This window comes from Photinus pyralis, unplaced genomic scaffold, assembly GCF_008802855.1.
Source record: "Photinus pyralis isolate 1611_PpyrPB1 unplaced genomic scaffold, Ppyr1.3 Ppyr1.4_LG4, whole genome shotgun sequence".
Lineage (NCBI taxonomy): Eukaryota > Metazoa > Arthropoda > Insecta > Coleoptera > Lampyridae > Photinus > Photinus pyralis.
Genome location: NW_022170511.1, coordinates 48514504 through 48528123, shown reverse-complemented (window position 1 = coordinate 48528123; position 13620 = coordinate 48514504). Strand labels below are relative to the sequence as shown.

The following is a 13620-nucleotide window of genomic DNA, read 5'->3' as shown; positions in this document are numbered from 1 at the left end:
TTTTCACTATTTGGTTCATTATGGTGTCGAGTCTTGTACCAAGGAAGGAATTTTTTCTGTACCGCTTACAAAAAAAGTTATTGTAAAAAAAACAAAAAACCGCTTTTTACATGTTCCATAATTTTACACTTTTGCCGTTTATTAACGATCCTAGAGATCGTTTATAATTTTGCATTGCTATCTGTCGCCTGCCTGTTGGTCTGTCCGTCTGTTCCTTTGTCTGTCTGTCCATCTATCTGTCCGTATGAACGATAACTTTGTTTAGAAATGTTCGATCGCTTTTACATCTCCGTTAGTTATGAACTGAATTGCATGAAATTCAATATGGGCATAGCTTTAGCCATATAATATGCAATGCCAAAAGTTGAATCGAATCGATTCAAAATTCTCAGTGCCCTTTTCGCATCTCGACCATTTATAAACCGAATTGCAAACTTTTTTAATTATAAAAGTATTTAAATGAAATTTGATACATAGCCACTTGGAATAAAAGCAAATTTAACGCCAATTTCAAAATTTGGTTTTGCGCATGCGCAGTGCCAACTTTCTTATTTATGGAGGGATTTAAATGAAATTTGATAAATAGCCACTTGGAATAAAAGCAAATGTAACGCCAGTTTCAAAATTTGGTTTTGCACATGCGCAGTGCCAACTTTTTTAGTTATGGACGCATTTAGATAAAATGTTATACATAGGCACTTGGAATAAAGGAAAAGCTAATACCAGTTTCAACATTTAGGTTTGCGCATGCGCAGTTCCAACTTTCTTATTTAGAAAAGCATTGAAATGAAACTCTTCTTATAAACTGAAATTGAAGTAGCACGTCAAAAGTGGCTTGCACATGTGCAACGCTATCTTTCATATTTGTGGCCGGATTTTTACAATTTTAACAAAGGTGCGTCTTACAAATAGGAAATGAATGCAAGTGGAAATGCGCTTTATGTAAATCGTTTACGATTACTATTTAACTTGTTTAATTTACTGACTGCCCTGTGGCATGAAAAGAATTTGTTTAGTATTTTCCATCAATGATCTTTTCGAGAGTAAATCCTAACCAGTGAAAGTTCTTTTAGAGTACTGAAGGAAACAGTATTTTAAGTAATTCATAGCAAGTCTTTTTTAGAAATTGGGGTTGTGTTCTGGACTCTCTTGCCAAAATCACGTTCAAAATTCTGAAGAAAGATCTAATTTCATTATTTGTTTAGATTTTTGAACCACATATATTTCTTGTGCCAATTGTACTTCGACATTTTGAATATGGAGTTTTATAAATTGTCTTTTCAGAGAACTATGTAGCTATGAGGAATATGAGCATATTAGTTCCTTGACTTCTCGTAACCCTCTGATTCTTTCTTTGAATTTTGGAATGATGTCCTCAGGAATCTAGAAAAGTTAATTGTTGGATTTAAACCAAAACAGATTGGGTTTGGATAATGCACAACACAACAAAGAAATATTCAAAAATTAACTCATTATCAAATCTTACGAATCTAAAGTGTTCTTAATAAGCATTCGTTTTAAAGGCCTTTAAAATCTGGAAACTGCACACATGAAGCTCATATTTCATATCGACGCAAGCTGTGGTCGGTCGCTTTAAAATTCTCGGAAAACCTTTCTAATTTTCTAGCGAAACTACTTTGCAAACTGTATCTGCAATGTAAACCAGATGACACCACATCAAGTATAGAAAAGTTTGGCTTTTAGTATGGCTTCGATTTACTTTATAACGTTAAAATAATCATAAAAACACTTCTTTTGCAATGCTTTTAATAAACAAGAAACCACGTATAAAGCGGATTTAGAAAAACGGCAGGGTGATGTGATATATCCTATGGGGTTATTGGATTGGCCCATTGTCAATAAGCTTGTTACAGGTGGCATTTAGGTCGACTGTGTAGCTCTTATTGTTAAAAATATCGTGATGTAAACAGGGTTATGCGCTGATTTTCCAATCACTGCAAGACAGTACATTGCAAAGCATTTAAAATCCATGGTTTAGGCAGCCTCTAAATCGACGTTATGCTATAAAAAATATTATTTCCACACGTAAACCCCTAGGGCATCGAAAGGCCAAATAAAGCGTCGGCTTCTTACGTTTAAGAAATGTAAATGCGGAACGAATTTCGCAATTTACTACAAAACGAAATTTACTTTTACCCCAGAGCTTAAGGTCAATGTAATTACTGGGAACTTTTTGATCTTAAAAAATTGGAATAGCTTCTGCAATACGCCGTGCAAAATTACTCAAAAGGCACGAATTCTAATTTAGTTTAGACTGTAAAAGTATTTATCTCATCGAGGGCTCTTTAAAAAAAGTAAACCAAAGTGAAAGGGTTTTATTATGTACACTTGCCATCTCTGCTGATGGTGGTGGAAAGAAAAATTAAAAACCCACAATAGGATATAGGTCGTAGATGTACTTTACGAGCACAAAAGACATTCGTATCGAAATACACGATATGCACTCGGAAACCGCACCCTAAGCTTGGGAAAAGGTTATAGATAACTAAATTATGTACCATCAAAAGAGTTGCAATAATTACCAAAGGCGCTACGGAAATTGACAACGTGAATTCTCCTCAACGGTGATTAATTGGGGTAGCACAAGTTAATGGATATTTTTTCGGCGTCCCACTGAGCAAACCAAATCGGGAGTTCTCGCGGTAGTAACAGTCATAAGCAATTTGGATTTTGTTTCCCACAAACAAGATTTTCTGCTCTCGTTTCGTTAAAATCTAAATATCGAAAGCTTCAACTAGCAGAAGAACTCAAAGTCGCTGTTTCCAATATAGAACCCAACTGAAATAGGTTGCATATTATTTCATTATTTCTACTGCTCCCCCATTTAACGCATCACATACACTAAAATATTGCGAAAACGGATTTATTAATAGGGATTAGTAGGGAAGGGTTTCGCTAGAGCTGTATTGACTGTTATCTATGCTGATTTTACAATAAAGTTCAAGCACAACAAAACATTTAGGAGAATTACTGCTGATAGAAAACTCTACAATCTAAAATTTTGCAATTTGCGAACTCGTTCCGGGAATTATGGTAGCAGAGGTGGAAAACTTTCAGCGTATGCAAATAGTTGCCGCAAATAAGGAGCTTTGGGCGGTTGAGTAATAGACAGTCTCTGAACAGTTTGAAATTAGTCTTTTGATGTCGATTGAAACGTTTTGCCGATTATTTAATGTACATTTCTATTAATAGCATTTTCATTTTAAATAATGGATGCCTACGGGTTTTGGAACAGTCCATATGAAAAGGCTTTAAGCCTCTGAGAGATTTCCAGTCCGTGGCCGTGATTCCAAGTCTCAATATCAAATACACCAGATGAATTTTTTCAACACGAAGGTCCAAAGAAGACAGGTGAGTTCCCCACCGTTGCCCCTTACGACGTGCAGTAGGGTTATTCTCATTCCCACGCCTACCTGGATAAAGAATGTAGGGAAAAACAGAATTCTATGGAAAATGCTCAGATATAAACCTACCGGAAACTATACGCGAAATACTTTACCATTTACACTAAAAATGTGATATTACAATTATCGGGTCTATAATAATTTGATTTTTTATTTCTGAAAGAGAATAAGTTTACCGCTTTATTAATTTTTTTCACCAACAGGTACCAAACAGATTACAACTGTCACATTAAATGACAAAAGAAGCTTGACAACACGTATCAGGTTGGTATCAGACACCAATTTTCCTTTAGGCTCGTTCTCCACCTTTGGATATAGCTTCTAGCACAATTTATTGCTATGTGTCGATTTAAAGAAATTCTTAGGAATGCGTAGCATTTCTGTGGATTCCATAAGAAGATTTTCAAGAAATTTTATTCTGAGAAGAGAAAGACTTATATTTTCTTGGTGCCGAGCCTAATTAAAAACAAAATTTTTGTGATCAATAGTATTATAATAATGACTTATACTTTAAAAGCGAAAGCTCTTTCATCTATGGAGATTGACATCCCTTGCTGGAATTGTATTACTAACTTCATAGTTAGAATTCGTACAATTGCATAGGTATTATATGGTGATGCTATTTCTAACTTTATAACAACAAATTTTTTCTGGGAACTAGGAAGAGTTCTGGCCAGATTTCCATAGCGCGTTCGCACCTCCAGTGCGATAGGGTGCAAAAATTAAGAGTTTTGTATTTTGGTAAAATCATGCCTGTAATCCCTTCTAAAAATGTTGAAGACGAAAGTCACGAAGTACACGAAGGCGCTTCTTTCATCCCCTAAGATGTCACTTGCTGAAATAGTTTAGTTTGTGTAAAACATTGCATGCTCATGCTTCCAAAGTTTGTGGTTGTAGATTGTGACAATTATGGATATTGGAGGAAGTTGCACTATAGAAGTCTTGCAGATCAAAGGAATTGTTAAAAATACGTAGACTACATAGAAGATGGAGAATCGATGCTGGTAATTAGTATTCCAGACTCAAAAACTAAAAGTCAAGAGTTTTTACCATTGCTGAGGCGGTGAAGAACTCAGATATTTGGCATTATATAGGAAGCGTTGGATGTACAAAAGAAATACTAATAATATTTCCCAAATGCTCCCGAAAAGCTTCGGAAAACTCAATGAATATTTCTAAGAAGATTACTAAAACTGGATCTAAAGAGTTTTTCAAGAATTCTAGCAATACAGGGTGTTACCAAAGTTGTGGGCTGGCTATATGCAGCCGGATTTTATGACTAAAAATAAGAAACAATGTTTAAAAAACATATCGTCGTAGTCGTAGACAGCAAATTCGCAACACACCAGGAATTTTTGAGCACATGAGGAAATACATGATCCTATGAGCTCAGGTGTTTATTATAAATATTTTGCTGCAGCGCAGTAACGAATCTCTTTAGGAGATATGTTTATTTAATCTTTTTGCTTATGTTTCTAACACCCGCCTGTAATCTTTTTTTAATCCGACCCTTTAAGTGAGTATAAATACCGGTAGCTAATCGGATGTATTGGAGCAAATCTCGTCTGATTGTAATATTGTGTGTAAGACGTCAGAGAGTCTGGCAATTAAGTAAAGAAGTTTTAATTATTGGATGTTATCACCCGGAGTACATCGGCCGGCTGGAAATTCCTATGTCCCCGTTCCGTATTTTGGGAATTCTATAGATAAAAGGTAACAGAATGATTTAGAGGGGACCTTTTTATTTTCTTTGTTTCATTTTCCCGTAGCTCGTAGATACCGTCAGTTAATTTGTGCTTCCGTTCCGATTTGGGAAATACGTCCCGTGTGCCGTAATTTCTTTATTGCCAAGGCAAAATTACAAGTACTACAACTATTTTACTTTAAAGGGCTCTGGAAAAAGTCCACGCATGGTCAAGAAGCGTGGGTATAATTTTTCACCTCCCAAAACCACAGAGGACACAACTCTCAACAACCCAATATAAATCTAAATGGAATCCCACTGTAATCAGTCTACCACACATTCTTACGAATAACATTCGATAAATGTCTTACATGGAAACAACAGACACAGAATACAAAAGGTGAATGTTTCAAACGCATAAATATAATCTAGTCCTTAGCACACTATCATTGGGGAGCGGAAGAAGAACGCAAACAAGTAAGAATTTACAGTTTTGGCTCATTCGAAATTAGACTATGGAAGCATACTGTATGTCGGCCAGCCCATCTGAACTAAAATGCCTTAAGGCCATGGAGGCTAAACACTAAATTACATCAAGTCCAAGCCAACATCACTCCAGCCAAAAGACCACCAATGTAAAGAAGAGACAAAATCATCAAGAGAAGACTTAGGATAGATCATACTCGTTTTTCACATAGATATCTAATGGCTTCCGAAAATCCCCCTGCCTGCGATACCAGATTAACGATAAAGGATGCTCTTTTACAATGACTTTTTGAAAACAACAAACCTATATTGTATTTATAAGTATTATTATTATTAAACGTGTCGATGGCCATTGTTCTCTGCCATTCGACTTTAACATCCAAACAAAGATTAATAATTATTGAAAACGTAGTATCTAATTATAACAATTTTCTGTTGTTATGTAACATTTCCTTGTACACTCATTTGGCTATTGTAGTAGGTATATACTCGTAATATCCGACTACTCACCACATGGGCTGCCCTATGTAGGTAAACCACATCTTAAAATAATTCTTAGTTTACACGTTTAACAACCAATAAAGTAAGCTCTTCACATATTCGATGGTAACCAACTATACTCTTACAAGTTCATTCATTTTATCCGTGACCCGAATGTGCTGTTTTTGGTGAATAAGTTACGAACACCTGATAATAGTGTGCAAAATGAGCAATGGTGCCCTGTGTTAAAACTGGAAAGTAGAGGAGTAGGGTGCCAACGATGTGCAGCTCCGTTGTATGTGATCAATATTTCGTTACGCCTTTTTTGACCTATGAACGTTTCAATAAAAACTCACTGTCTACAGTTACGATATGTATAGCCACAGATTTAAATATACTATTTAAATCTGTGGTATAGCAATGTACTGCATCGCGGTTTTTTCGTGACCTCCGACCTGGTAAATACTACACTTACAAGAAACGGAGATCAATCGTTTACGTCTTGGGCAACAGCTCCAAATCGTGTTATCTGGACATTAGAACGCTGCCATTATTCTTTACCGTCTACGTGCGACATTGGTTTTGCGATAAGCTTGGAATTTCGCAGCCGGTGCGTAAAAAACCAGTTTCCCCCCCCTCGCATATATTTAAGCAACAGATGACCAACGCTTTGTTTATTACGGCTCAGCTTCTGCTAGTATCTTAACAAAATGAAGGCGACGGCGATATATTTCCTATGTAAGTAATTGACCGGCATTATTATTAAAAAGATTTATTCTGTATTTTAGGTGCGCTAATCTTGTGCCAAGTAGTGTCCATTTTTTCACAGTGGGACTGGAACACCGCAAGGGGTTTTCAAAATTCTCGCCGTCAAGGTCGACAATTTAATTTTGGCAATAATTTCGACTATGAAGATCAAAATGCTAATAATCAAAACCAACAAACCAATAATAACAATGGCAATGTTAACCCTGCAAACTACGACGCATGCTTCCGAAATTGCCAATTGAACGTGGTAAAGGAATTTAACCCTGTTTGTGCATCCAATCAGATTACTTACGACAATCGTAGGATACTAGGGTGCGCACAGCGGTGTGGATTACGTAAGTCATATCCGCTTGTATAGGGGCACATTTTAATTTTTTTTTTTCGTTTAGAAATAACGGAGATATCACAAAGTACCTGTCAACCATCCGCCGGGGGAAAGTAGATTTAACCGCAGTGTAAAAATTATTTATTTTATGTGAGTTGCGTAAGCTTTGGTCGTTTTTTGATAAGCACGTGTTGGTTTAAATCGCAGAGTGATATGCTTGGCGGTGTGACTGTCAATTCTAATGAAGTATTATTGTATAAGTTGTAAATTAAATATTCATTAAACAGATTAAGCAAACTATTTCCTGTTATCCAAAAGTATGGACCCCGAGATATGAAATTCTAAGTGTTTGTTCCTACATAATACAAGCCAACATTGAAGTCTAAAAGACCGAAGTAACTGTTGTAGAACTTTTCCCAGCCTACGACACTATTTGTTTATTAAAGTACATTTTATGTTATTCTCTGCGAAACCAAACAATTAATTTTACCCAAAATGGTCATGAAACCTTCATTATGATGCCTACTTTATGTCAAAAATTTTTAGTTTCCATGACAGAGGCAGACCAGACTACTAATCTGCCGCCTGAGGCATGACACTTTACCGGCCACACCTGTTACAGATTGACATTAATCAAAAGTTCTATATGAAAATTGAATTTTATATTAAAAAAGATGATTTCGGGTAAATAAAGTGACACTACTTCACTCAGGAGTTTAAGTACTCTGTCCTCGTACTCCAATATCCCCTCGCAAGTAATGTGGCATTTTCATGACTTATGTAAATATCAATTGAGTAGAATTTTAAATCGTTGAAAAGGATCTGTGTTTGATCTAGGGCGCGTGAAGCTATCAGAACATTGGCAGCATCGGACTACGTGGATTGCTTAGTGCTAAGCCGTAAAAAGTTAGCAAAACAAACCATTTGGAAATGGAAGTAGTTTCGATTTTTAGATGTTCTGCTAACTACGCACACTTTTGTCGGTACAAATCTCGGTAACGAAAAGTCGTAGGAAGGCGTGCGAGGTATCGTCGGAAAGGTCTCGGCGGCGCGGTTAGGATGGGTCGTGTTAAGTTTCGGCGCTATTGTAGGATTTTCCTTAGTTTGCGTGCACGTCATCGATGCATTATGATGTCATCACTAAGTATGTTTACATAGCTAACATAGCATCATGCAATCAATGGAAGAGAATACGTAGGTCTATAGGCAGCCCTCGAGGCAATGCTGCATTGTGGGTAGAATACCTTAACGACTTCTACTGACCAATTACTAAAAAAAAATGTTTTGATAGTTATTTGTAACAGGTTGTCTATGTCATGATCTTTTACTAACAAGGTGGGCATTATTATTTGGACGTAAAGGACAAAATGTAAAAGAATCATTTTAATTGTTTTTACGTAATAGTAACGCCCGCAATAAAGAAGTTGAGAAGCGACTGCAATTTTGACTTTACCCCATACTCACGAGCAGAGCCACCGTTACTTATTCATGTCCAGAAAAATGCGGCACTTTCGATTTTCGGGTAGCAATCGGGGTTAAAACTGGCGGTTTTTTGATACACAAATGGGAAAGGAAATTGAATAAACAAAATTTTGTGCGTAAGAAAAGACGAGAATGATTTCGTATAAAATATATTACACACACAACCAGGCAATGTCAAAGACAACAAAAGTAACGGACAATCCACTTCCGCCTAACTTGTTCGCCGATCTTCCTCTTTTCGTCCTGGTAAAAATCGTACCACAGCCTTTTTACCGAGGACGTGTTCCTTTTGGATCTCCACATGAATTTTGAAACACCGCAGGCGCCCTTCACCAGCCATTTTGTTGACTTCAAATCTTGAGGTCGACATCTGAATAAACCGGAAAACATTAATCTGAATCATCAGTTACAAAAATATCATCTTCCAAATGAATTATTAGTATGGTGGTCATTCTAGGAAATACAGAAACAATAATTCGTGTAGTTCCAATTTGTTTGGGAATGTGTGGTTGAAGATACCCTGATGTTCTGAGCAATTTCGGTGCCGCCGGAGACTGAAGGTACAGTTTTACAGTTTTTCTGCTATATCCCGAAAATGGGAGCTGGTAGGAAAAAATTTTCTCATCAAAATCAAAAGCTCATCAAATTTTCTACAGCTTTGTTTCTATGCATTTTTCCAAAAATCTTTTCCAGGTGCGGGCTCTTGAAGGTGAACAATTTTAAAAAAGCTCTCGTTTTCGGTCGAACTTTTGCTCTAGCTCTAGGGGATGGTGGTAGGGAATTCAATTTCCTTCAAGAATCAATGATATGTGTGGCGTTTGCGCTTCGGAAGTCCGACTTTCCCTACAACAAAAATGAAGTGAAATTTCATGAGCGCAGATAATGTCCAATTCAGATATTCGTACAATTCCTATCCATGGGTATCGTCTACGTCCCCTTCATCTTCTACTAGCATTGGCGAAGAGTTAAACAGCTTCCTTGGCAGTTGGAGCAGGTATGGTACGTAACATGCCAGCCCACCCACCCCACCCACAGCTAGCCCTGCAGTTGGTAGTCGAACGACGGCAAAAAATGGCTTGTAAAATTTCCTCTGGGCTTGCGTAGGTGTGTTCCTTACTGGGTGAAGGTGTCACCTCTTCCTCTTTTCCAACTCCATTGTTCTGGGGGGAGTCATTTCTCCAGTCACAGCTGAACTTGAACAATTTTGTTGTTGTTCTACTGCCAGATGCAGAACTAGCTGTGGATGCAAGAAGGCTGGCATATTTTATACATTACCTGTGCCAACTACACGAATTTTTTCTATTTGCCGTTTTTTGGCATAGAATGACTGGACCAAAGGCTACATGCCACCAATCTAATAGTTATTTATATAACAGTCAGGAAAATGATACATTACTACATACATCAGGTAATGTCATTTTAGTGACGAGTTTTGTGTTAAATTTTACCCGAAATCGTATTTTAATATAAAATTTCAATTTTCATATAGAACTTTTGATTAATGAGTAAAATATTATAATCTCCCCAGTAACTTCTCCGACTCAAACTCAAACAATTCGGTTACATTTCTCCAAATTGCAAATAGTGTTTAAAAATGTCAAGATGTTCAACAATTTATAATAAAGGAAAATCGTATTCTATTAACAATAGTTGTTCCGTTAAACAAAATAACAAAAAATATAAAATCTTACTACCTATTAGGCTTTCGAATGGATAGGTTTTGGTAATTGCGCACGGTACGTACTTCTTTTTGGACTAATCAGCAGCGACCAGGAGAGGATACCGTTATTCCTGAAAAAAGAATAACTCAATTCAAGCCTGGTTCAGGGCTCTCCGTTCATCCATTATGGAAAAAGTTACGCGACCATGACTTACTTAAGCCGCAGTTCTGTGCACATCTGAATAACCTTGGATTATCATATGTAAATCCATTCGAGCCGCATAGAGGATTGAATTCTTTCAGAACGCGCGATTGACAATCATTGTAACATACTGTAAATGTTGCAGCATCAACTAAGCCTGGTTGAGCATCGACGTCGTTTGGTGTTGGCGAACTGGTTGGTTGAGCCGGTCGCATGTCTTCATCATCCTCAAATATTATGGCTTGTGAATGCGTAGAGGTTATTTGACAGAAACATACAACAGCTGCAACTAATAAAATGGTTCACTTAGCGTATGGTTAAAAAATACTTGCCTATACAGGTTGATGACCAAGTTTTCATTTTCGCCCTAGAATATGGTCAGTACCCTATGTAGTTTTGGTACAGAATAATATTTTCAAATTAATCTACCAAACCAAGTCAAAGATCAAGTTACGTAAACTTATCACTTGGGATTCAAACATTAAAAGTATATTATGCAGATTAATTTAAATCGCTACACTGCTACTAGAAGAGATGGTCCGGTTTTTCCTTTAAATAGTCAACAACACTTACGGCTGGATAACGTAAGAAGACTCAAGGTTACAGCCTTGTTGTGACGTGCAATACCGAAACAAGACTAACCTGTCGAGGTGAAAAACGTGAATAATGGGATGGGATCCCCCAAACTTGTCAAGGAGCTCTTGCACTTTGTTAATATGTGATTACTAAATTCCAGTGTAGGTCAAACACTCACCTTCCGCGACAAAGTAACTACTACATGCAGTCTGTCGTAATTCCAAGGTCGCCACTTTACGTTTTCGGTTTTTCCTACAAAGTTGTTACTTAAAGAAGTGACCTTGGATATACTTGTACACCTACTGATAAGTATAAAAAAACTTTTGCTATAGCAGCAGCGGCGGACGTGCCTTTGATCATGTTGAATTCGTGCAACCAACTTGCGTCACAGAAGTAGTTTGGTGTACGAAAGATAAAACGTATCTCCTCTGTCCTATGGTATGCAAAAAAGTTTCATATGGAAGCTGGAATACGAAGAAACCTATGGGTACACGCCACTCCAGTATTCGAAGCAACCTCTCCACCGACCTGAAAAGTGTAAATCTGGTTACCCTCTCAAAACAGGAAACAAAGAAAGTAGTAACTAATAAAATACTTTCATAGTACAAATTCCATAATTTGAACTATCGGATTTAGGTGCTGCTGTTTTACTGGTAATGCAATCATGTATTCCAACAACAAAGTCCCCATAGCTTACATGTCAAACAGTTAGGAGGATTCTTGTAAAATTGTGTATTTAGGTCACTTGCCATAACCTGAAGCAGGTCATTTTTGTATGGGAAGCACTCTGAACACCTCATAAATTTAAAGTGGCGATCATTTTAAAATGGCGAATCTAATTCCACATTTTCCAAAATATCTTTTAAAATTTGCCGTAAATCAAAAGTTTTCGTACCTGTCTCGAATATTATGGGGCATTACATTTCAGACAGCTTGGTGTAATACAACAAAATACATTGATATACAAACAATTATTGTGAGTGATCTGCCATAAATGCTGAAGCAGGGCTTTTCTAATTTCGGATAATTTGGAATTAAGTTTATACCTAAGCAGAATTGTATGGCATGACACGAAAGGTTTCTATTAGTTATTTTATCTTATTTTACCTTTTTTTTTAAATATATGGGGTTTTCAGCCAAGCCTACTCTAACAGCCCAGCCCAGTATACCTCTACAAAAATCCGTTAATATTAGACTACTGGGTATCGGTAGCAATTAAGATAATAATTCTTCTTTTTCAGGTCAAATTTACGTGAATGTTGATTTACTTCGTCAGGACATGAACTACAATAATCAGTACAATAAATGATTAAAGTTAAATTTAGACGTTACTTACAATGAATTATATGTTGAAACAATTACAGGATGACATGTCATCTTGTGGATAAAATGAGTAGTCTGTGAGTTTTGGACCAGAAAAAAAGACTGAAACAATTGCGTAAGAGACGCATAAGGAAATTTTGTTTTCAAATTCAATTCCAATTGAGCATCCCAAAGAATAGCAGAGTAAGGGGCTGCTAGAAATGAGAAGAAACCTCTAAAGGGAAAAAAATATTGGCAACGTGTAGCATTTCAAGCTTACACGATACGTACGATATTTCTTTTAGAAAAACGAAAGAAAACTTTACTTTGTCCACGCTACGGCTATTTGTAATGATTAGTTTGTACGAGTCACATAAAGGAGAAAAGTCTCGAAAGTAAGTACATTTGTCAAACCGTAGTAACTGATAAAAGCACTACAACCACGATGTATACATTTGTTGTATGCGGGATTTATTGCGAAAATCTTTGAGGGCCACTTGATTTATTTTTATTGTAATGGGTACAACTTTCTGAATGCGATTTGTACGGATTAAAGTCGTGTTTCACTGCTTCAAAAGTCTCCAACTTCCAAAACGTTACCACCCGAAGGTATGCATAATATATACATCCAACGGTCTAGTTGATAAGTTAAGATTTTTTTCAACCGTGTTAATGTGAACTTACCTACAGAATTTTGTTGAGTTCTTGATCAATGTACGAAGTAGTTTCGACAACTAATGTTTATAATAATTTTGCAAATATGAGCGGAAGCATTCTTACCACCCTCCATCTCCCAAGCCTCATTACATAGTCATTAAAATAGATCTGCCAAGAGTTAATCCAAAAATCCAAAACCAATTCGTATTGATATTACGAGTAAAATCTTATAATAAACAGTATGGCATCGTTTGTGATCTGTATTCTGAGAAATTTGTAATGAATGTTCTTGTAGGTATGGAAATGGCTAGGAGGAAACTTGAAATCCTACATATCGTCATCATTTCCATATTTTACCTAAGTTTAAATGCAAAACTCTTTTAAAACAGAAGTCACTAGCAATTTCCCTACGGCAGAAGAATATCTAAAAAGGTCACACAGTTACAGTTTCCCAACGATATTGGGATTTAGGTTATAAAAAAGAAACAGCTATTCGTGCTCTTCCCAGAACTAAACAAATTGTTGAGACAAAGAAGGAGAGGCTTTTGGCCCTAATAGTTACCAAATTGTTTT

At 36.6% G+C, this 13620-nt stretch overlaps 3 protein-coding genes and 1 long non-coding RNA gene across 4 annotated transcripts in view; 2 read left to right on the top strand and 2 right to left on the bottom strand.

Moving 5' to 3' along the window:
- The first annotated feature begins 4509 nt into the window (after positions 1-4509).
- LOC116168156 lies at positions 4510-6024 on the top strand. Its single transcript, XR_004144719.1, has 3 exons — positions 4510-4818; positions 4851-5138; positions 5195-6024. It is a non-coding gene; the product is annotated as an uncharacterized LOC116168156 (long non-coding RNA).
- Positions 6025-6625: 601 nt separating this feature from the next.
- LOC116167589 (probable WRKY transcription factor protein 1) lies at positions 6626-7468 on the top strand. Its single transcript, XM_031482982.1, has 3 exons — positions 6626-6813; positions 6864-7178; positions 7233-7468. Exons 1-3 carry the CDS (start codon positions 6786-6788, stop codon positions 7283-7285), a joined length of 396 nt encoding a protein of 131 aa, XP_031338842.1. The 5' UTR covers positions 6626-6785; the 3' UTR covers positions 7286-7468.
- Positions 7469-10247: 2779 nt separating this feature from the next.
- On the bottom strand, positions 10248-11029 carry LOC116167591. Its single transcript, XM_031482984.1, has 3 exons — positions 10845-11029; positions 10526-10801; positions 10248-10441 (listed from the first exon to the last, which is right to left on the bottom strand). Exons 1-3 carry the CDS (start codon positions 10870-10872, stop codon positions 10410-10412), a joined length of 336 nt encoding a protein of 111 aa, XP_031338844.1. The 5' UTR covers positions 10873-11029; the 3' UTR covers positions 10248-10409.
- Positions 11030-11390: 361 nt separating this feature from the next.
- LOC116167586 overlaps positions 11391-13620 on the bottom strand; it is a 22965-nt gene continuing 20735 nt past the window's right edge. The window contains exon 3 of the mRNA XM_031482980.1: positions 11391-11616. Within this exon, the coding sequence (XP_031338840.1) occupies positions 11445-11616 (172 nt within the window). The 3' untranslated portion in view covers positions 11391-11444. The remainder of the gene's footprint in view (positions 11617-13620) is intronic.